This window comes from Miniopterus schreibersii (genome assembly GCF_964146895.1).
Source record: "Miniopterus schreibersii genome assembly, chromosome: 13".
Lineage (NCBI taxonomy): Eukaryota > Metazoa > Chordata > Mammalia > Chiroptera > Miniopteridae > Miniopterus > Miniopterus schreibersii.
Window position 1 is genome coordinate 23971930 of NC_138113.1, and position 21631 is coordinate 23993560.

Consider the following 21631-nt stretch of genomic DNA (forward strand, 5'->3'; position numbering starts at 1 on the left):
GAACTTCTCTTCATTTTCCTTGCTAAGAATATCTTGATTTCCCCATCATTCCCAAAGGATATTTTCACTAGAGACAGGATTCTAGATCGAGGATTCTTCTTTCAGCACTTGGCAACTGCTTTGCCACTTCTCTCTGGCCTCCATAGTCTCTGATGAGAAATATGCTGTCATTCAAGGCATTTTTCTCATATAGGTAAGATGTTGCTTCTCTCCCACTACTTTCAAAAAATTTTTTGTCTTTAGTTGTCAGAAAGTTAACAGTGATGAGAGTCTTGGGGTCGATTTATTTGGGCTTATATTCTCTTTGGAGTTTGCTCAGCTTCTTGAACCTGTATTTCTTTGAATCCCTGTTCAGCTCCAGCTTCCTTTTCCTCTGCTTCTGGGACTCTGACAAAAAGATCTTTCGTTCCAGTCCCACAGGTCCCTGAGGCTCTGCACATTTATTTTTAGTCCATTTTCTCTCTGTTGGTCGGATTGTAGCATCGATTGTTTCATCTTCCAGTTCGCTGATTCTTTCCTCTGCCCCCTCCATTCCACTGTTGAGCCTGACTATCCAGTGACATCTTTATTTTGGTTATTTTATTTGATTATATTTTTCGGTTCTCAAATTTCCATTTGGTTCTTCTTTATATCTTCTATTTCTTTGCTGGGCCTTGGTTATTTTATTCGTTTGATGCATGTTCATAATTGTTGTATTTTTTAATTGTGGCTGCTTTAAAACCTTTGTCAGATAATTCTAACATCTGTTACCTCAGTGCTAGCATCTCTTTTTCCTTCAGTCAGAGATATCCTGGTTCTTGGTATGATGAGTGATTTTTTTATTGAAACCTGGACATTTCTGTATTATGTAATGAGACTGAATCTTATTTGAACTTGTCTTTACTGGTTTTCTGACATCATTCCAGCAGGGGAAGGAAGGGGTGCTGCCTCATTACTGACAGGTAGAGGGAGAAGTCCAGACTTTCCACTTGGCCTCCATTGACACCCAAGGCCAGGAGCTCCTTATTACTGCTGGGCAGGGGTGGGAGTTTGCACCGTGTCCCCCAGCCATAGTCTCAACTGACACTGTAGCTGAGGGTGGGTTTGTTATCACTGGGCAGTGGTGAAAGTCCCGACCCTCCAGTAGGCCTCCTCTGAACACCCAGTGGGAAGGTGGAGGGGATCCCCTGGTCCAAGTCCCCTGTGTGTTCTCTACTGACCCTGTGGGCAGGGGGGGGGCTCATGACTGCCCAGGGGGTGGGGAGAATGAAAGTCCAGCTCCCTACTTGGCTTCCTCTGGCATCACCTCAAATATAGGAAGGAGGAGGAGCACCTCATGATGGCTTGGCAAGGATGGAAGTGCAGGCTCCCCTGTCAGCCTTTGTTGGCAGGGCAAGTTTTCCCTGCAGTGTTTGGCTGGAATAGAGCAGTTATTGTCTAAAAGTTTCCTGCCTTGTTAGGGTGGCCTTTTCTTTATCCTTTGGCTAGAGAAACCATGTTTTCTTTATTTCTTCTTTCTTTTTCTTTCTTTCTTTCTTTCTTTCTTTCTTTCTTTCTTTCTTTCTTTCTTTCTTTCTTTCTTCTTTCTTTCTTTCTTTCTTTTCTTTCTTCTTTCTTTCTTTCTTTCTTTCTTTCTTTCTTTCTTTCTTTCTTTCTTCTCTTTCTTTTTCTTTCTTTCTTTCTTTCTTTCTTTCTTTCTTTCTTTCTTTCTTTCTTTCTTTCTCTTTCTTCTTTCATATCTCTCTCTCTCTCTCTCTCTCTTTCTTTCTTAACGTTTGCTCTTTTTGGCATTTCTGAGTTGCAGGCTTCCTCAGCTCCAAGTCTGAGAACATATGAGAGAAGGGAGAAAAAAAAAAAAGGAAACTTACTATCATGTTGTTGCTGGGGTCCCAAAGCCCCTAGCCAGTCTGACTTCTCTCTACCTTTCAGTCTTCTTATGCTTGTTTTATATATAATGTCCTGGGGTTTTGTTGTACTTAGTTAGTGGAACAGGGAAAAGTACATCTAGTCTATCTTCCCAGAAGCAGAAGTCCTGTAATTATTTAACACCCAAGAAGTTCAGACATAATGTTCATGGTTCCTGCTACTAATTTCCTGGTAGATATTTGATTAGGTTCTCGAGATAATGAATTCCCTCTTGACATAGAAATGTGATTTAGCTTGTTTTTATTGGACAAGAGTATTTCTGTGTCCCCCTCAGAACCTTCAGGGGAAGTCTGGCATGGGATTTAAAAAAAAGAAAAAAAAGCTTTTTTCTTCTTCTCCAGAAGATATTGAAATCCAGAAACTAGACAAGAGAGGTCATATGGCAATATGGCAAACAATGGCTATTTATTGGACTTATGCCCCCGAGGAGTCATCAGTTTCTCTGTAACCCCTCTGCCCCCACTCTTCAATGAGGAAGGAGTCTAGGCTCTTCAGTCAGGCTGAGAACAGGTGAGTTAGTGTTTAGCACCTACTCTGTGCCAGGCAATTACTAGATGCTTTCTATATTTTTCATTTGTTAATCCTCTTAACCACTCTGTAGGTGTTTTATTAATAGTTTTGTTTTTTTTTTACATGAGAAACTAAGGTTCACAGCTAAAGAGTAGCAGGTCTACGATTTCAACTCAGGTTTGCCTAAGCCCAAAGCTTACGCTCATACAAGGCTGACTCTTTTGGTTATGTTCATCTCCATTTTACACATAAGGAAACTGAGGTACAAAGATGTTTCTAACACATTCTGAAAAATCTTTGAGGTGAGCTATAAGGCCAAGGCCTCATGGAGGGGAGGGGAGGGGAGGGGAGGGGAGGGGAGGGGAGGGGAGGGGAGGGGAGGGGAGGGGAGGGGAGGGGAGGGGAGGGGAGGGGAGGGGAGGGGAGGGGAGGGGAGGGGAGGGGAGGGGAGGGGAGGGGAGGGGAGGGGAGGGGAGGGGAGGGGAGGGAAAGGGATTTATAGGGAAAAGCTAATCATGCTGTATCCCTAATGTCACATGCCCTTGCCCACCCAGGAGACTTTCTATGAGGAAAGGCAGACAAATAGGACCACAAAGGCCAGTGGGGAATCATTACCAAGGACAGTCAGCTGTGGAGGGGGAAGGAGGTGTCCATCTTGTCTGTTTAATGGGATGACTCTACCTTCTAAGCATCTGTTTCTCTTCCTCCCCAGCTGCCTCACTGACTCCCTTCCTAGCTGCCAACAGGATGAGGTTCCTCCAACCGTGAGCCCACGCACTAGATCCGTCCAGAGGGGCAGTTCTGGGTGAAGAAGGGCCAGTGCAAGATCCAAGAATCTTGGAGGAGAAAAGGCAATGGTAACTTCCTTCCTTGATTTTCAACTGGCAGAACAAAGTGTTTTTTCCAAAAAGCCAGAGGAGACTGTACTTTTTGCTTGGGCCTGGGAGGCTTGCAATAATGCTATCTAATTAAATTTTGTAGCAAAGAGAAAGAACAGTCACCAGACTCAAGGAGAAAACACTGTATTTTCCTAAGCCAGAAAATGTTGTCATAATCTGAATTTGGCCAGGAAAAAAGGTCCAAAAAGTGATTTCATTCAGAAGAAAAAAGAATGCCTAAAAGGGGAAAGTGACTGAATACTGGGAATTGACTCCTGCAAAAGGAATAGGGTACAGCCAGGGAGGGTCACAGCTCCTGTGCTAGAGCAGGCGCGAGTAAACATCTGTATTAGATAAGCAAAGCCTTCCTGTGGTGGAAGAAGTCGCCTATTAGACAAAATCAACAGCCCTTTATTTTGTTTCATCAGTTTTATTGATCATATATCCAGAATTCATTATATAAATCTTTCAAAATAACTAGATTTTACAAGAATAGTTTATAATTCAGCTCTGACTGCACAAATACTTGACACAGGAAACCATTTTTACAAATACATATGTTTTCTTATAAGAATACTTTAATAAAGAAAATAAGTCTCTATACATCTTACAGCAAATTGTATGCAGTTTCCCCCCATTCAATCATCATTTTATGATTTTTTATCACAGTATGTCCATCACATCCAATAAACCAAATTAGAATTTGCCACTGCTTCTCACTTTCAACTATTACTGAGACTCACACTGCTAAGAGTTTTTAGGCTTCTTTTTCTAATCTTTCCTGATCTGAAAGAATTCACAAATGTAGGCTAGAAGAAGTCATTTAAACAAGACTCCTTCTAAATACAACTTGTATCAGCTTAATCACTGTACTTGGTGAACGATCTTTTCATTTTGCACTTAGGCTACGGCAGCAAGTAGATTTACCCCCACTGTATCAAGCAGAAGAGATAAATTCTTGCATTCCTATGTTTCTAAACTGCAAAAATGAAACCCTAGAAACAAGAGTTAAATACAAATATTAAGAAAGCTAAAACATGTGCTATTGATTAGACAACACTTTTAAATTCAAGGTCTCTCCCAGATTGAAGAAGACATAAAAGAAATAAAGTATAAGGATAGGGCAGTAGTTTTATAAAATATTGAAAAACTGAAAAAAGGTTAATCACTTAGGTCAGTGGTGCATCATATCCAAGTCCCAGAAGATCCAGACTCTGGCTCACTGAGCTCAATATCTGACATTCATGTTATGCTGTGGCTTTGAAATAGCTTAATCAGTACTCACTTGCCCATAGCAAGTAATCATTTAAGCCAGGGAACGTCACAGAATACTGACCATGTTTACCTGAAGACACAGGACCCAAAGGGGGAACATTTGGCATGGATTCCATTCCTTCATTGTTACTGAAAAGTGTGTCTACTTGGCAAAGCTCATTTTAACTTTTCAAGTAGCATGAATTAAAACCAAGAGACTAGCAGTATTCTACAGCCATGTTCCTGAGTACTCAGCTCCAATTATCCAATATTCTTAAAAAGATTCTTTAATCAAGCCCTTGTCCAACAGGAGACTTAACAGTACTTGGGGACTACAACATGTCCCATTTCCCCTCTCTTCCATTTCTCCAGACTTCTCTTTCTCACACCAGTGTAACACTTGCTACAGATTTTTACCAAAATACTTCAGCAGTAGTTGGAAATGAATTATTCTACATTACCGAAAGTTTTCAATCACATTATAATGGGTCATATTTGCATAATAACTAGAAGATAGTCAAATGTCTATTGTAGTGATTTTGCAAATTCAGCATAGTCGATGTATCCATCGTTGTTCTTGTCATCGTCTCTTAAAACACCATCTATTAAGTTAATCAGTTCCTCTTCCCTCATTGGTGGTGCCTGATCATTCCCACCCTACAAAATTTAAATTAGACAATGAGTTGGCACATTTTACTGTAAGTGTTTAGCCAATTTCCAAAATGTCCATGCTCATAGATGTCCAAGAACTACTTCAATGTAGCACGTGACTACTTCTAGGAATCCACAAACCATGTATCAGGTGTAGAATCAATTCATAATAATCCAATTTAAAAATATTTGCCAGTTAAAAGAAGATACAATCAAAGCAGGCCCTTGCTTATTTATTTTAAAAATTACTTTTCATCCCTTTCTAATTGAAAGGTCATACGTGTTCCCTGTAGATCCGGCTCACACAGACACAAGCCTGCCCTAGAGGAAAGTGCACAGCCCAGGCCCTCCCGAGGGCCAGCTCTGGGCACAGTCTGCTCTGATAAAGAGAGAAACAGTCCAAGTGGACTGAGCAAGAGGAAGGAGGCACTGCCTACCAGTAGAACCTGTTCGGACCTTTGAGGGGAAGGTATTTCTCCTGCTCCAGAGGCTCACTGTGCCAAGTGCTAGCTAATGCTGTTCACATCCTGTGCGGATTCTTCCTTTGGCACCTCTCCCATATCTGACCTTCCTCTCCACCTATCCCACCACCCTAGCCGCCAGGACGCCAAATCTGTTCTTCTCCCTGATGCGAGACTCCTCATGACCCTCAGTCGGCCTCCCACAGCAAAGGATCTTCCCAAACCACTGCTCTAGTCACGTCATTCTCCTGTACAGAGCTGTTAGCACTCCCCACAGCCTTCGAAGTAAACCCAAACCTGCTCTCCTGGGCAGCCAATGTGATCACAGCCACCTCCCCAACTTTGCCTCCCCCCACCCTCACTCTATACTGAAGGATGGACAGGCATTAGGTCTGAAGACACAAGATCTCAATTCTAGTTTCCTCCCCTCTAAATCAGGCACTAACGCCTGCCCCTGTCTATCATAGGCTGCTGTGAAGATCAAGATCTCTAACCTACTTGAAAGCGCTTTGCAAACTGCTTTGTGTGTAGCACTGTAAAACCCTCAGTTACTGCCGAGGCCCTTGACCCCTTGGTTCCCTGATTCCCCAATCTTCTCCAATAAAATGATTTCTTCCCTGCTCTGCATTTTGAACATGGTCTGTCTTTGGGGCACTGGTTTTCAAACTCTGTGTGCAGTCGAAATGCCTATAGCACTTGTTAAAGACCCAAGGCCCTGGGGCTTCTGCCTCAGCAGGTTACCCTCTGCAAGTAGGACCACTAAATAGAAAAAGAGATGGAACAGAATGGTGAGCAAAAAAACAAGAAGCAACAGTACTGTTGCACAAGGACAGCACAGGTCACCAAGACTGGGGACTGAAGTACCAGAGGGAGGCCTTTCTAGGAGGCTACCCAGTATACCGCTGCTTGACCTACCTCCTTATGGACATGAGTGATGGCTGTGGAGAGTTCCAGGCCATCAAGCAGATTGTTGCCATCATAGTCATGCATTTTGAAATAATGGAGCTGCAGTTCTTGTGGGGACATCTCTGCCTCTGGTTTGTTGATGACACCTTCTAGATGTTCCATGATATGCCTAGAAATCAACAGTTAGACTCAGACTACTTGGCAGCGACGGTGGGATCATGCCAAAACCTTAAGGACTCTTAAAAGTTCAAGATCTTAAAATTCATCCATCCCACAAAAACAAACAGAAACAGGGGCAGACCACACTCAATGATGGCAGATATAGGCAAGGTCATGCAAGGAGCACGGAATAAAATCAAACACTGCCACTATTATGCTGGCGAGATTATGGGTGATTTTTCCTCTTTATTACTAGAATGTTTTTATGACATTTTTTGAGGCTATCAATTAAAAAAACTTTTTTTAAAAAAGCAATTCAAGGCTAATAGAGTATAATGTAAAAGGCTAACTGGCCCAAGATAAAAGTTGCAACAAATGATTCAGTGTTTGAATGTGCCAATAAAAAAAGAAAATGGTCTTGCCACAGTCAAGAAAGCTTAGCTCTATTCTGGATTCCACCACTACTACTGCATGTGCATGTGTGTGTGTATCTATCAGTCTGTCTGTGGTGAGAGGCAGAATGAATTCAGGCAAGTCATTTGTCCCATTTGGGCCTCAAGATCCTCCGTTGGTGATACGACGAAGGAATACAGGTGACTATAAGGAATAAATATCATCCTTGAAAAATGTCAAGGAGTACAAACAGTAAAAGGAGAAGAGAACTGAGGGTGCCATCACAGCTGGCTGCAGCTGCAGACAATGGGGGGACCCCGGGCCCACAGCCCTGGCTGCATACGTACTCTTGGTCGTGCACTGTGTGCTTATCCAGGCCCACGCCGCCGGGATGGGAAGAGCCAGCCCCAGGCTGCTCGGCCCTGGTACCTGAGGCACAAAAGGCCCAGAGCAGGCCGCACAGGAAGGGGGTTCTGAGCAGCTGCAGAGATCTCATGGTTGCCGGTACCTGGGAGGTGGCAAACACAGAAGATGAAGGTGAGAACACCAAAGCGAAGGTTCTTTCAAGACTCAACACAGTATGCTCCTGAGAAACCCAATGAAGGAGCAAGGCTGGGGAAGAGAATATGTTAAACTGGCTCCACAGCCAGCTCTGCACCTAGACCGCTAGACTCTAGGTCCCCATCACTCAAATGGGCAGATCCGTGACATTTCCCAAAGCACCTTCAGAATGCCAAGCAGCTCACTGACAGCTTCAGTGGACTGAAGATTATTCCTGCCTACAAGAAGCTAACAGGTGAAAAAAATACTTCCTCCCAATAGCACTATTAGGGAGAAAAACAGATAAACCCTCTAAGAGTTAACAGAAAGAAATGTCCGCTGGGTGAGGGAAAATCAGAGAAGGCTGATGGACATGGGGAAACTTCAGCTGGGCCTGCATGGATGAGTGTGCTGTGGACGTGCAGGGACTGAAGGACTAAGGGATGGTGCAAGCAGAGTGGCAGGTGCAGACGAGTGGGAAAGAAACTCCAAGTGGTTTAGTCGATCTGGAGCCCAGAGGGTGAGAAGTAGGCAGAACAGTGAACACAGGCTGCAAAGGTTGACCAGAAAGTAGTGAACATGACTTTGCATGGCAGGCCAAGGGGACTGAAGTTTCCTGAGGATAATGGGGAGCCACTGAGGATTCCTGAATGGAAAACGAGATCAGAGCTTGTTTTCAGAATGGCTGATCTGGCAGCACAACAGGGAAGGGATGAGGTGCGTCAGTTCAAGGCCGGCGCAGAGAAGAGGACATTAACCCTCTTTACAGGGCTGTGACAGAGGCAGGTAGCTTAACCACTGTGAAAGAGCAGTGGAAAGGAAAGACACATAGAAATTAGGATTCCCATCAAGTAAGTACTCCCGAAGGCTAGACCTGGAATTGTGGTCGAGAGGAAGACACAGTCAGCTACAGAGCAAGCTCCCTGAGGTCAGGAGTGCTTTGTTCCCATCAGTATTCCCCACCGAGGCTCAGGCAGGGCTTTACTGTTTGTTAAACTGAAAATCCTGGTCCTTCCTGGGACTTAAGGACTGACCTCAAAGAGGAAGGGGAAGGACAGCCAGGAGACCTGCACACCAACACAAAGAAAGCCCTGATTCACACAATTCCAAAAGGGCAGCGCAGATTCTGCTGGATAACAGGAGATTTCTAAGGGGCCAACTGTAGCCACAGCTCCAAACCTATATAGCAGTAAAGAGAAAGCATAGGTACTGGTCACACCCTTCCACATGCTACACAGAGTTCAGCTCCGAGGCTGTGCCATCTCCACAACCTGTACCTGGGCTAGGAAGTAGACATGTTACAGCCACCTCACCCATCTAAAAGGTAGGACCCTGGAAAATGCTACCCCTGTAACATTTAGGAAAATTTCCCAAATCCACTTTGCCTATCAGCAGTATAACCTCCCAGGGTCCCCTCCCTAAGGAGACAATAATAACTGGAATGTGTAACTTTTAGGGTGAAAAAGCAGTATCTTATTATTAAAGCTCCTCCCAAGCCTTTCAGACTCACACCTGAGAGGTCTCTTTCTCCAGCCAACCTCCTTCAATTCCACATCTAGCTTAGGTGTTCTTCCCTTATGCTCCTGAGTGCTTCCCTTCAGAAAGGTCCAGCCCGCTGCTGACAACAGTGGTGAATGTGATCTTGAACAATGTCTGACTACTACTGTCAGTGCCCCTTGCTGGAGTGGAATCTGTGAGGCTGGGGACTGCATCTACATTCCTAGCATCAAGGACAGGGCCAGGCGCAGAGGTCGACAGTCCTCAGCCTGTGTGCCATGGTCCCTGGGGATGAGGGGAGTCCCACTTTCACAAACATGCCGCCAAGTTTTGATGTCAGTGTAATTGAGCATAAAACTATTTTCTTTTTGAGATATCTATCAGATAGTTGAGCTGAGTGATCACTAAACCCATGGCTCCATTTCCTATAACTACATGGTTGGAAACTTAGTATATCAAACTGGGGAGGGGGGGGTTCTACTCAAAGAACACTACTAAGTGATTGGTAATATAGTAACCATGGGTCCAGATGATCCCTTCTTCAAGGGAGGCAGAAGAAAGGCCAAGAACCATTGATATTGAATGTGTCCCATCTTGGTTTGCTGTTGCAGGTCTCTAACTACAGGCATATCTCAGATTATTGCACTTCACTTTATTGCTTTTTCATCAACATGGAGGCCAGACCTTTCACCAGCAGAATGTGGTAAAAATGTTTAGCATTTTTTGGCAATAAAGTTTTTGGTTTGTTTGTTTTTTTAATCCTCACTCGAGAATATTTTTCCATTGCTTTTCAGAGAGAGTGGAGGAGGGGGAGGGAGAGAGAGAGAAAGAAAGATCAATTTGTTGTGCCACTTATTTATGCATTCATTTGTTGATTCTCGTATGTGCCCTGACTGGAGATCAAATCCACAACTTTGGCTTATCAGGACGACACTCTAACCAACTGAGCTACCCAGCCAGTGCTTTAACTTTTATATACACTGGGAAACCAAAAAATCTGCATGACTCACTTTAGTGCTAACCTCGCTTTATTGCGGCGGTCAGGAACTAAACATGTAATACCTACAAGGTATGCCTACATCAGAACAACAAAAACCACATCTACGGATACAAAGGAGAAACTCTACCTCCAAGTGTGGCAGTGAAAACAGGGAATCTGACTGCCACCTAACACTTTAAACTGTCACATTCAAAAAGAAACATAAGCAACTCCCTTCAACCCCATGAACAAGTTGCATCATCCACACTCTAAACCACTTAGGCCAAGGCCATGAGCAAACAGCCAGGCAGATAAACCCCAGGCCTTCATTGAGAAACGTGAAGGCCAGGTTGGAGAAAAATCCAAAGGAGGAGAGATTTCTGAGAGACTTCAGAATATAACCCATGCTTTGAGACATCCTTCACAGGGAGAAGCCTCAGTCCTGGGAGTGAAGCACCCAACCACCGTCAGTCGTGAGCCTCAGGCAGTGCTGGGGCGGTAACAGGGTTCCCCTCACTGTGCCAGCACCCTCCTCCAGTCCCAGAGCATTTGCTCCCACTGGTGTCATCCGTCTGTCCTCCCTCTTCCTTCCAGGCCCAGTTCAAACTTCATCTCTGGAGTCTTCCAGCCAAGATCAATTGTTCTCTCCTCTAACCTCAGTCTGCAGCCTCTCACACTCATTTGGCCTTAACATACGATCACATACTGTTCTTTTGTTTTTCTCCTTTCCTCCCTCTCTACGGACTGTGCTGAGCTGACCCACAGATAGCAGACCTTCACGTCTGAATAAGAGCAGTGCGTCTTGGCCCTAGGTTATGTCTTGGCCTAAGCTGGGAAAATAACTCCCCTTTGGAGCCCTCCCACCAGTGACTTGGCCTGGCCTACCAGTCCCTCCCATTATGTAGTTTGTCCTATCAGCACAGAAGAGTTTGGGGCCAGCCTTCCTCCCATAGAGACCACAGCAGCTGCTAGCAACCTTTCTCTCACGCCAAGGGCCCTCAGTGAAGAATTCAAACTCAAAGCAGCCATACTCACCAACACCCAGACATCCTGTACCCAGAGCCAATGCCGAAGAAAAACTCTGATCAGTACTTCCCCATTTAAAACTTCCATGGGCCTAAACTGAAAACGAGAAAATAACCAAGTTTCTAGGCCAAAGAAACCTCTATATGGGTTGGGGTTTGAGAATAGATCCTGAAAGAACAGGCATTTGATAGCTGGATCTACTGGTTCACTTGGGGAGGCCAAGGAGCAGCCACGCTTCATCTATACATTTAACTAACATACTCTACTCACAGCCTGACGCTGCCCCAGGCACTAAGGACGGGACCGTGGCCGCGACAGCCTCCACTCACACCAGGACGGCACACAGCCTACACCTGCAGAACCCCGCTCACACCCGGAGTAATTCCTTAAGGATGGGGAGGACTTTTTCAACCAAAGAAAGCACTTCAGGCGGAGGGAACATGATGTAACAGACCTTTAGGCCTAGAAGGAACTGTACGAAGGGTTCAATATGGTTGAAGGCACAGTAGAGCGCAGACTGATGAGTTAGAGTAAAAAGCGGGCAGCACAGGAGGGGGCTTGTGAGCCCTGCTAGACAGGCTGGAAGAGCCATGAAAATCCGCGGGAAGGCCGGGAAGGTCATGGTGCGGTGACCATCACTCCGGCCTTCCAGTACAGAACAAGCCCCGGAGGATCGACGGAGGCCCGCGGGGCCCAGGGGAGAGCCGGCGGTGGCCCGAGCCGGCTGGAGCAGGGAGCCTGGGCTATCCGAGCCCTGCGATGGACTCGACGCGGGTCCTGGCCGGGCGGGGCCCTGGGGGAGGCGGCGCCCGCGCGCAGGCAGAGCATACAAGAGGAGGTCCGCTTCCCCCTCCCCGCTCCGCCCGCGGAGCCGAGCCGAGGGACCGCTCGCCGTCCCCTCCGGGAGATGCGGGTGCAGGGTGGCGGGCCCGCGGCGGGCGGGGTCGCACCCCGGCCGGTCCTCCGGGAGGGCGGGGCTCGGCCCGGCGGGCCCATCTGGACGCAAAGCCCTGGGGGCCTGCGCCGGGCGAGAGGCTCGGCTCCCAGCCGGCCAAGCCCGAGGCGGCTCGGGGGCCGAGACCCCGCGCGGGCCGCCGCCGCCGCTCAGCTGGGCCGAGGCCCTGAGACCCCGGAGGGCCGCCGGGACCCAGCCCCCCGCGGACCTCCTCCCCGGGTCGAGACGCGGGCCTCCCGGGCCGCAGCCCACCGGGGCCGCTCGGCACTCACTCACCCGCACTGCCCGCCGCTGCCCGCGGCTCCCAGACGCGAAACGTTGCAGCTCGAGCCGCGCCAGCGCCGCTCCTCAGTCAGCTTGCCCCCGCCCCGCCCCCGCCCCGCCCGGCGCAGGCGCGCGCTCCCGCCCGCCCCGCGGCGCCGCAGGCCCCGCCCCGCCCGCGCCGGCGGTGGGTTCGGCCCGGGCGATTCCACGTGTAACCGGCCCGGGGGCCAGACGGACGCAGTTCTTCCTGCTTCCCGGAAGGCGACGCCGGGCTGGAGCCCGGGTGGGTCGCCCCGACCACCCCGGGGGTCCGGAAGGTTGCTAGGCAACGCCGGAAGCCGCGGGGAACGCAGCCCCACGTCGGACGCAGAGGGGCGGAAACGGTCGGTTCTGACGCCGAAGCTCCGCCTCCGCTTCCACTCGCACAGCTGTTCCTGCGACTGCAAGTGGGGGAGAGAGGGGACCGGAACCCTAATTCCTTTCCTAACGACAGCGCTAGGAGGTGCCGGAGCCGGCCGGGAGCCCGCGTTTGCAACATGGGCCTGCTTCCAGACCCCGCTTGCTCCACTCCACCGCGGCCGCCGCGCAGGCCTACCCCGCCGTGGGAGGCCGCCCGGTGCCAGTACCGCCCCCCGCGCAGGTCGCGGAATCCGCTGCTGCTCAGGAGACAAACGTTAAAGATAAATAGTAGACAAATACCCATAAACAAAAGAAACGAATAGGTAAGCCCTGCGTAAACCCGCCCTTCTGCCCTTCCCTCCATACAAGACTCATTCAGCGAATATCCATTGACCAGATGGGTAAATGAATGTGGAACTGTCATTTTTAAAAACCTTTTCTCCCATTTGTCTCCGTAAAGACGCAATCATTTTTCATATGAGCCTGGATCCAGAGAGGGAGACAAGGAAAGAAAGTGCTTAAGCAAATGGTCCCAGAATCCTCCCTGAAGTTGGCTTTAGCAGATCAGTGCCTTGAAAGTTGGCCCAGGCAACTGCCTTCGATAGTGACTTGTTCCTTCTCACCTTTATCTGAGCCTGAAGCCTGTCTACCCTATCCCAGAGAAAAGTTCCAGGATCCCAAGTCCCTGAAGAAACCCTATTAATCCAGGACCCCTTCTCCTTTCCTTACTCTGAAGTTTGAGTTAGGCTGATATAATTTGTTTTCCAGCCCTGTATCTGCCGTCCAACTATTTTTCCATTTGCTCATTTGTTCAATAATTCAGTAACATTTCTTGAGTACCTCCTATGTACTGGGAGTTACTACAGATACAAATACCAGTAAGACATGTCTCTTTCTTCAAGAAGCTCAATGTCTGATACCAATGCCTCCACTTCTTCTGTGGATCTTACCCTCTTCCCTCTCTTGAATCACCAATTGCTCCCTCTCTAACAAATCATTGCTATTGTCATGTAACTAACCTTGCCCTCTGGTTTCTTCACTACTACACTAATGAAATTGCAATCTTCATGCAAATCTAGTGGTACCTTCTCCTGTTTTTACTTGCCCTATCAGTACTATTCATCACAGCCAACCACTGTCACTTTCAAACACTTTCTTTTTTTAATATGTTTTTATTGATTTTAGAGAGGGGGAAGGGAGAGGGATAGAGAGATAGAGACATCGGTGAGAGAGAAACATCAATCAGCTGCCTCCCGCTGGGGACGGAGCCCACATTCCAGGCATGTGCCCCGACAGGGAATCGAACCAGTGACCTCTTGGTTTATGGGTTGATGCTCGACCACTGAGCCACCCCAGCCAGGCTGAAACACTTTATTGTTTTCTGACACCATGCATTCCTCCTACCTCACTGGCTATTCTTTTTTTTAATCCTCACCTGAGGACATGCTTAGAGAGAGGAAGGGAGAGAGAGAAACATCTACATGAGAGAGAAACTTCAATTGGCTGCCTTCTGTATGCACCCAACTGGGGATTGAACCTGCAGCTCAGGCACATGTCCTGACTGAGAATTAAACCAGCAACTTTTCAGTGCATGGGACGATGCTCCAACCAACTGAGCCATTGGCAGGTCCTGGTTATTATTTCTTGGAATCTTTTCACTGACTTCTCATCTTCTGCTCAACCTATAAATGCCAAAGCGCCCAGGGTTCTATTCTGAGTTCCCTTCTCTTCTCTACCTACCACTCTCCTTATGTGATTTCATCTAGTTCTATGGTTTTAGGCGCCATTTACAATCACCTCTGCTCCTCTAAATAACTGCCTACTTGACATGAATGCCTAACCGGCAACTCAAATTTAACTTTGTCCCCCAAAATACTAAATTTCATCCCCAAACATATACCTCTCTGTTTTGTCCATATTAATGAATGTCATTGCCATCCATTTAATGCTAGGAGTTACTTTTTCCCCCCACTAGCTCTATTGAGATATAACTGACATCCAAGAAACCATCTTCTGCTACCTAGACTACAGTGAGAGCTTTCTAACTGATCTCCCTGCTTCCATTCTTGCCCCATTCTAGTCCGTAAGAGAGATGATACATTTGTTTAAGCTATTTATAGGTGAGTATTCTATAACTTGTAGCTGAACACGTTCCTAACAGGTAAATCATTTGATAACAGAAGTAGGACACTAAAAACACTAAAATATGGAATTGGGTAACAAAACGTTAAGGTAACTGGTGGTGAAGATTCTGTATTCCAAATTGGAAAGTTGGTGACCAACTTGTTAAGCAGTAGTGAAACTGTCAAACTGCCATCACATGCTGGACTTGGCCACATGCCAAAGTTATATTGTAGGAGAAATCTCAGGAACAATATAGAACATTAGTGCTTGTTGGGTTTTTTGTTTTTGTTTTGGGGTGGTTTTTTTTAGTAGTTTTCAGCAAAATCCTTTAAGAGAGTGGCAAGTCTAGATTAGAGATAACTGACTTAAAAGCAGAGATTAAATAGGCCTTGGTAAGAGAACTCCTTACCTACAGTTTACAACCTAAATTGGCTGAGTCCTACAGCTTGGAAACTTGCTGGGTTGAAATAAACAATTTTCTTCCTATACTCAAGCTGAAGCCAGCAGAATTGGAGACAGGAAGGAGGCATCTTTATCAGGAGATTATGATTGAGGCCCAAGGTAGCAAAGATGGACTATGGGTGGCCTCTCTTTACCTGCAGCTGTTATTTTGAATTGCCTCAACTGCAATTGAGCACACAAAGGCCGGCCCCTAGAAGACTTAAATATTCTAATACTTGGTGGTAGCCCAGTTTCCATTTTCAACCCCCTTCTCTCTTGACATCTCCCCAATAAAGCCTAAAAAACAATCTACTTTGCAGCCATATGGCCATGTGACACAATCTCAGGCAATGAGACATAAGGGGAACTTGGGAAATCTTTTACTCTTCTGATAAAAGAGACACGTGGCTGCTGCAGACCTTCCTTCTTCTTCTAACCCTGAATGGGGTATGTACCGCCTCAGAGTCATCCTCAACTGCGAAGGAAGTGGGAGAATTTCAGAAAGGCTGCCCCAATGCTGTGGAGCTGCTGAACCAGCAACAGCAACTGCTTACCTTCAGTTATCTTGTTATGTGGAGAGAACTATTAGTTTAAGCCACTCTAACAATTACAGTCCAAAGCATTCCTGAGTGATACAGAAGTCAAGCAAGATGTGGACTCAGATGTGAACTGAATTTATCAACGTGAGGTCACGGGCTCAGAGAGCAGTTTCTGTGGAGTGATGAGCAGCAGCCTGATTGCATTGGGCAATGAGTGGCTGGTAGGTAAACACTGGGTGCAACAAGTATGGGCAAGTCTTTCAAGCACTGGCTGTGAAGGGACAGGAAGGTAGCTAGAGCAGGGCACAGGATACAGGTTTTTTTTAAGATGGAGGGCCTTGTGTATGTTTGAAATCGTTCTGGGAAGGAGCCAGAAAAAATGAGATTGAAGAGACATGAGAGTGGAGAAAACGGAAAGAATAAGGTTATTGAGGAGGCAGGAGAGAATAACTACAAAGCCCAGATGGGGGTTAGCCTGAAATTTGGGAAGTGTGACTACTTTCTGAGCCCACCATGATCTGGGGAGGGCAGGGAGATTGACCAGTCCGAGTGTGAAATCTGCATTGTGTGACTGGGAAAGCAAGCTGCCCCGGGGAGAGAAGACCTGCCAGCCTGAGTTGAAGGCTCAGCTGAGATTGGAGATTGTTCATTTATAATGGTACAGTCTGCATAATTAGTTGACTGTATACAATGGTTAATGTACATTTCTTGAATTTTAATTCTAAAAATTTTTGTAGCTAAGTTGTACATGAACATGGCTAGAAAAAAATAAATAGAACAGAAAGTTGTCTAATAAAACAAGTTCCTCTCGCTTAATCACTAACTTTCCCCCCTCTTGCTAGCTGCTGTTTAAGAACACCCTAGGGTTGAGTGGGGGGGTGGATTGGAGAGTGCTTAGGCACATAAGGAAGTTTTTACTTGAGTAGTACAATAGTTGGCTCTTCCACCCTGCCCCCAGTTGACTGCTGTTTAATGCTGACTCACTCACAGTGCTTCTGTGTGGCTCCCCTGGAGCCCTCCCTGCGGTTCCCTTGACATGGCAGCACCTCTTTCGGAACACTGCTGGCCCTCAATATCTCGTTTCCCCTGGCACTCAAGCAGACACTATTTTGGGAAAAAATCCCCTTTAAAATGATCCCAAGCTGGTTCGAGGGCTCATGACTTGGGTTGTGTTTGAGCCAGGATAGAGACCGCAGTTTCCTTGGGTGTTTTCCAAGCCCCATGGGGCCCAATATGGGACCTGAACAATGGGAAAGCCATACTGAGGGTGATGTCTGCAAAGGTGGGCCTAAGAGCATCCTCAAGGAGCCCTCCATCCCCAGCATGATTCAGCAAAAAGGAGGCAAGAATTCCCAACTCCTCCAAGAGGGCCAGGTGTGAGAGCAAAGCAACCAGGTGAGACCTGATCACTGGGGTGAGGATAATGCCAAGCAGATCTATGTGACAATGAGAGGCCATGGCAGGACTCCAGGCATTAGTAGCACATGCAGAAAGCACAGGGGGTGTACTGTTCTGAGACTATTTGCCTTCAGAGCCATCCTCTTCCCCCATTGTGTTCTGCATCACAAGGGGGCTGACCCCAGTGGGTTGCATTTCCTAGCCTCCCCGGTCACCTGGCTTCCTGCTGGCTAAACTAGTAGAGGACACCAGCAAGGGATCGAAAGGTGGAAGGAAGAAGCTGCTTCTACTGGCAAGAGAGATTCAGTGAGTTTCAGGAATTCCAGGTACTCTTGAAATCCACCTATATTCCCCCATTCTAATTCCCAAAGTCCCATATGTTCTTAGCCCATTCCAAAACTTTCTCATGAAGCATGATTTGTTTGTAAATTCATCTTACATTGTAATAATATAGGTTCCCACAGTATCAGACACGGCATCTAGGTTTAGATGCTTATGATCAGCAGCTCTAAGAGAAAAGAGATTTTTTTTTTTTTGGACACTTTTAGAGGTTCTGACTGTGGTTTGAAGAATTTAAAATTCTGAGTTGGTGATTCTTAAAAATTTATTATTTTAAAGCTCTCTTATGCTTATAAGCATCAAAACTAGTCAGCCAGCCTATTCTACATTGTGTTCCAATTCCCATCATAATGACGCATCGCTGTTCATACAGAGCATGAGTACTCACAAGGTACTTGAAAGCATTCCAAGGGGTGTCCAGGCACAGGTAGTTTTAGAAATTACTTTGCAGGTTCTCTGTTTTCATATGCACTCTTTGCTAAAAGTGACCTGCCTGACAAGGACCTGCCTTAGAACATGTGTGTGCTTTCATAATTATGTTCCCTCCCCACCATCTTTAAAGGGAACTTAAATCCTAAATCTTAGTAAGATGCATTGCTCCAGGGCATAAAAAGCTCAAGATAACCACAAAAGGGGCAATTCTAAATACTGATGTCAGTAAGATCTGCTTTAATCAAGGCATGGGGGGGGGGGCGGTCATATTTCTTTCTCCCTTAATTTTAATTCTGATAGGGGTGAAAGGTGCTAAAAGAATTTTGGCTTCTCTTGGGATGTTCTGAATTGAGATATACTGTAAACTGGGGTGTTGGAAATGATGAACATCTGTATTTAATGACTTTACTTCTTCCATCTTTGTTATCAAAGAACATATCATCACCCTTGATGAAAAGTTCCACAACTGTTGATTTTGTAAAACTTTTAAATATATGTACTTTTCCCCTAACAAGTCAAATACATTAGCATGTCTTAATATCCCTTTTGTCTCCCTCTCCTTCCAGTCACGTTCTTGTTTGCAATTTTTGACATTAGTTATTTTGGATAAACATTCTCTTCATTTCTTCAGTCTTAGCTTTTTTTTTCTTTTAGAAATCAATAAATTTATCAAAGTATATATGTGTGTATATATATGTGTGTGTGTGTGTATATATATATATATATATATCCTCACCTGAGGATATTTTTTCCATTGATTTTAAGAGTGAAAAGGAGTAAGAAGGAGAGAAAAAGAGAGAGAAACATCTACACTAGAGAGACATATTGATTGGTTGCCTCTCACACACACCCCAACCTGTGCCCTTGCCTGGAAATTGAACCCAAGACCCTTCGGTCCTCAGGCCGAGGCTCTAACTACTGAGCCAAACCAGCCAGGGCTCAAAATATTTGACCACCCTGACATCCCATATCTTTTGAAGATGCTCCTGGATTTGTTTCTCTTACTTGAACACTTCCTTTAAAGATATTTTCATTGTGGATTTTTGTGTGACAAAATTCTGAGGCCTTGCATGTCTGAGAACATTTTTATTACTCTCATCAAAATGAAAATTTGTATACAAAATTTCAGGTTCAGAGTTCTTTTCCTTCAGTACTTAAATAAATAAATAAATAATAAATAAATATATGGTCATAAGAAAAGTTATATCATCTAAAAATATGGGCGGGAAGGGGCATTTAACAAAATTCAGTACCCTCATGATAAAAACTTTCTGCAAACTAGGAATAGAAGAGCAGTCTCTCAAACTGATAAAGGTACCTAGTAAAAACCCACAGTTAATGTTCTTGTAGTGGAAGACTGAATACTTTCCCCTAACACATAGTCACCATTATGTTTACCATTATATGAGAACTTCAAGCCATTGCAGAAACAGATGTAAAAGGTACACAAATTGGAAAGGAAAAGGTAACAGTCTTTATTCACAGATAACATGATTATGCACAGAGAGAATACTAAAGAAACTACAAAAAAACTACTGGAACTACTAAATAAATATAAGAAGGCCAGAGGCAACAGGTCAATATAGAGTAATCAATGCTATTTCTATATATTAATAATGAACACATGGAAAATGAAAAATTTTAAATATCATTATAGCCCTAGCTGGTTTTGTTTGGTTAGAGCACTGGCCCATGAACTGAAGGGTCCTGGGTTCAATTCCAGCCAAGGGCAAGTACCTCAGTTGTAGGCTCAATCCCCACCCCAGTTGGGGCACATGTGGGAGGCAACCAATCAATGTGTCTCTCCCACACTGATGTTTCTCTCTCCCTCTCTCCCTCCCACTCTCTCTGAAAAAGCAATGGAAAAAATATCCTTGGGTGAGGTTAAAAAATATGTTAATAAATTAATTAAGGTATCATTACAATAGCACCCTCAAAACATAAAATACTTAGAAATAAGTCTGATCATTTTAAGCATGCTTATTTTAATAGTCTGGTAATTCTATTATCTCTAGTTATTGTAGTCTAGTCTTGCTGTTGTGTCTCTTCTTTTGACTGTCAAAGCGTAACTCAGAGACATTTATCTGCATGCAAATGATATACTCATTTTAAATAGTAATTAGACTGTTGTCAACAAGAAGGGATTTATGAGAGAATAAAAAACTAAAGACACTCTGAGAGCAGTAAGTTTTGGATATTTTTGGTTGCTATTTGGGTGTGGGGAGGCTAATGGATCAGCTGGCATCTAGCAGAGTCTAGTGTGTGAGGTGTGCCCTAGGACAGGCTGGCTAGGGCAAGCAAAGGAGGAAACAATTTCAGTTACTGACAGGTCCTTCTGATGCCTTGGAGATTTTAAGTATGGAATATTCGTGCCAAGCTGACACTATTATATTAGGTGAGGTCTGTACCACTTCCCTCAGAATTTCTCAACTCTCACTCCCAGTGATTATTTCCTCCTATATTTTATAATTTCAGATGATGAGCTCATCTTTAGTGGGGCTTTGTCTAGGGGAATTCTGTATGGTCCAGGTGGAAGGTATGTTCCTTCAAAGAGATTTTATTATCTGCTTAGTATCCATTTTAAGTTAATTTTTCAACTTGTGGATTCCAGGTTTCTATAGGTAGTGTAAAATTGAACTCTAGATCTGAATTTGGACAGACTGTAATTATAAATTCTCAGGGGTATTTTTTTTTCCCCATCAAGATGCTAGGCCAAGAGATACAGCTTTACTGTTCCCCTGCACATCTCTGCAGATTTTGTTTCTGCTTCATACTTTCACCAACAGTATAACCCTTTGAGAGTTCCAACTTTATGTGAAAGTATCCAGTCTATCTCTTCATTGTTGTTAACTCAAGGTCTTTCCTCCTGTTGCTACATGCCCATTAAAACTCAAAGTCCTTGGTTCCTGAGACAAGTAAATCCCAGGGAAGCCTCAGTATCAGCTCATCCAACACTCCCTCCACCATTCCCCAATTTAGCTCCCCCTTAATTTATTGACCACTGAGAATTTTCCCTATTTTATTATAAGCTTAGCTTTACAATTAATAGAAAGCTTGATTTATTTTACCATAATTTCAAGATGTTTTGAAAGAAACAGAGGTAAATACATTTATGAAACATTCGTATTCATGCATTAAAACATTCTAGAATATGTTGAATATGAATGTTTTGAATTAGAATATTTGAGAATAATACCTGGAAGAAAAATAAAAATATCCCATGTGGTATTCATAAAAAATAACTTAATAGTCATTGGATATTTTCCTGAGTACTCTAACTTTCTGGTAAATTGCACATTTGGCAAATTCGGGGTAGCTTGGACATTGAACTAATTGATCCCCCTATGAATTGGCCTTTAGGGATCTGGGCTCTTCTATTGAGCTTTCAGTATTTTTTTTTTAAATACAGGTCAGTTCAGTGCACTGCACTTGTTTTTTTAGTAAAATGTTGACACATGCCTGCTCAGAATAAGTTAACTTGATTATATCACCTATCAGGTGACTTTTCTCCTGCCTATCCCCAAAATCCCCACCATTATGATCTATTCTCTAAGCAACATTAATAATTGTTTTCTCTTCTT

At 44.9% G+C, this 21631-nt stretch overlaps 1 protein-coding gene across 1 annotated transcript; it reads right to left on the bottom strand.

Moving 5' to 3' along the window:
* Positions 1–4256: 4256 nt before the first annotated feature.
* Positions 4257–12659, bottom strand: MCFD2 (multiple coagulation factor deficiency 2, ER cargo receptor complex subunit). The gene is made up of 4 exons (XM_081156668.1): positions 12391–12659; positions 7465–7625; positions 6575–6734; positions 4257–5204 (listed from the first exon to the last, which is right to left on the bottom strand). Exons 2-4 carry the CDS (start codon positions 7611–7613, stop codon positions 5073–5075), a joined length of 441 nt encoding a protein of 146 aa, XP_081012794.1. The 5' UTR covers positions 7614–7625; positions 12391–12659; the 3' UTR covers positions 4257–5072.
* Between the last annotated feature and the right edge of the window lie 8972 nt (positions 12660–21631).

Excerpts from the sequence above, each read along its gene's own strand:
- MCFD2 (XM_081156668.1), bottom strand. The coding sequence starts at position 7,613 with ATGAGATCTCTGCAGCTGCTCAGAACCCCCTTCCTGTGCGGCCTGCTC. Across the intron at positions 6,735-7,464 it reads CACACAGTGCACGACCAAGA|GCATATCATGGAACATCTAG; the intron begins GTACGTATGCAG and ends GTTGATTTCTAG. Across the intron at positions 5,205-6,574 it reads TCACTCATGTCCATAAGGAG|GGTGGGAATGATCAGGCACC; the intron begins GTAGGTCAAGCA and ends TAAATTTTGTAG.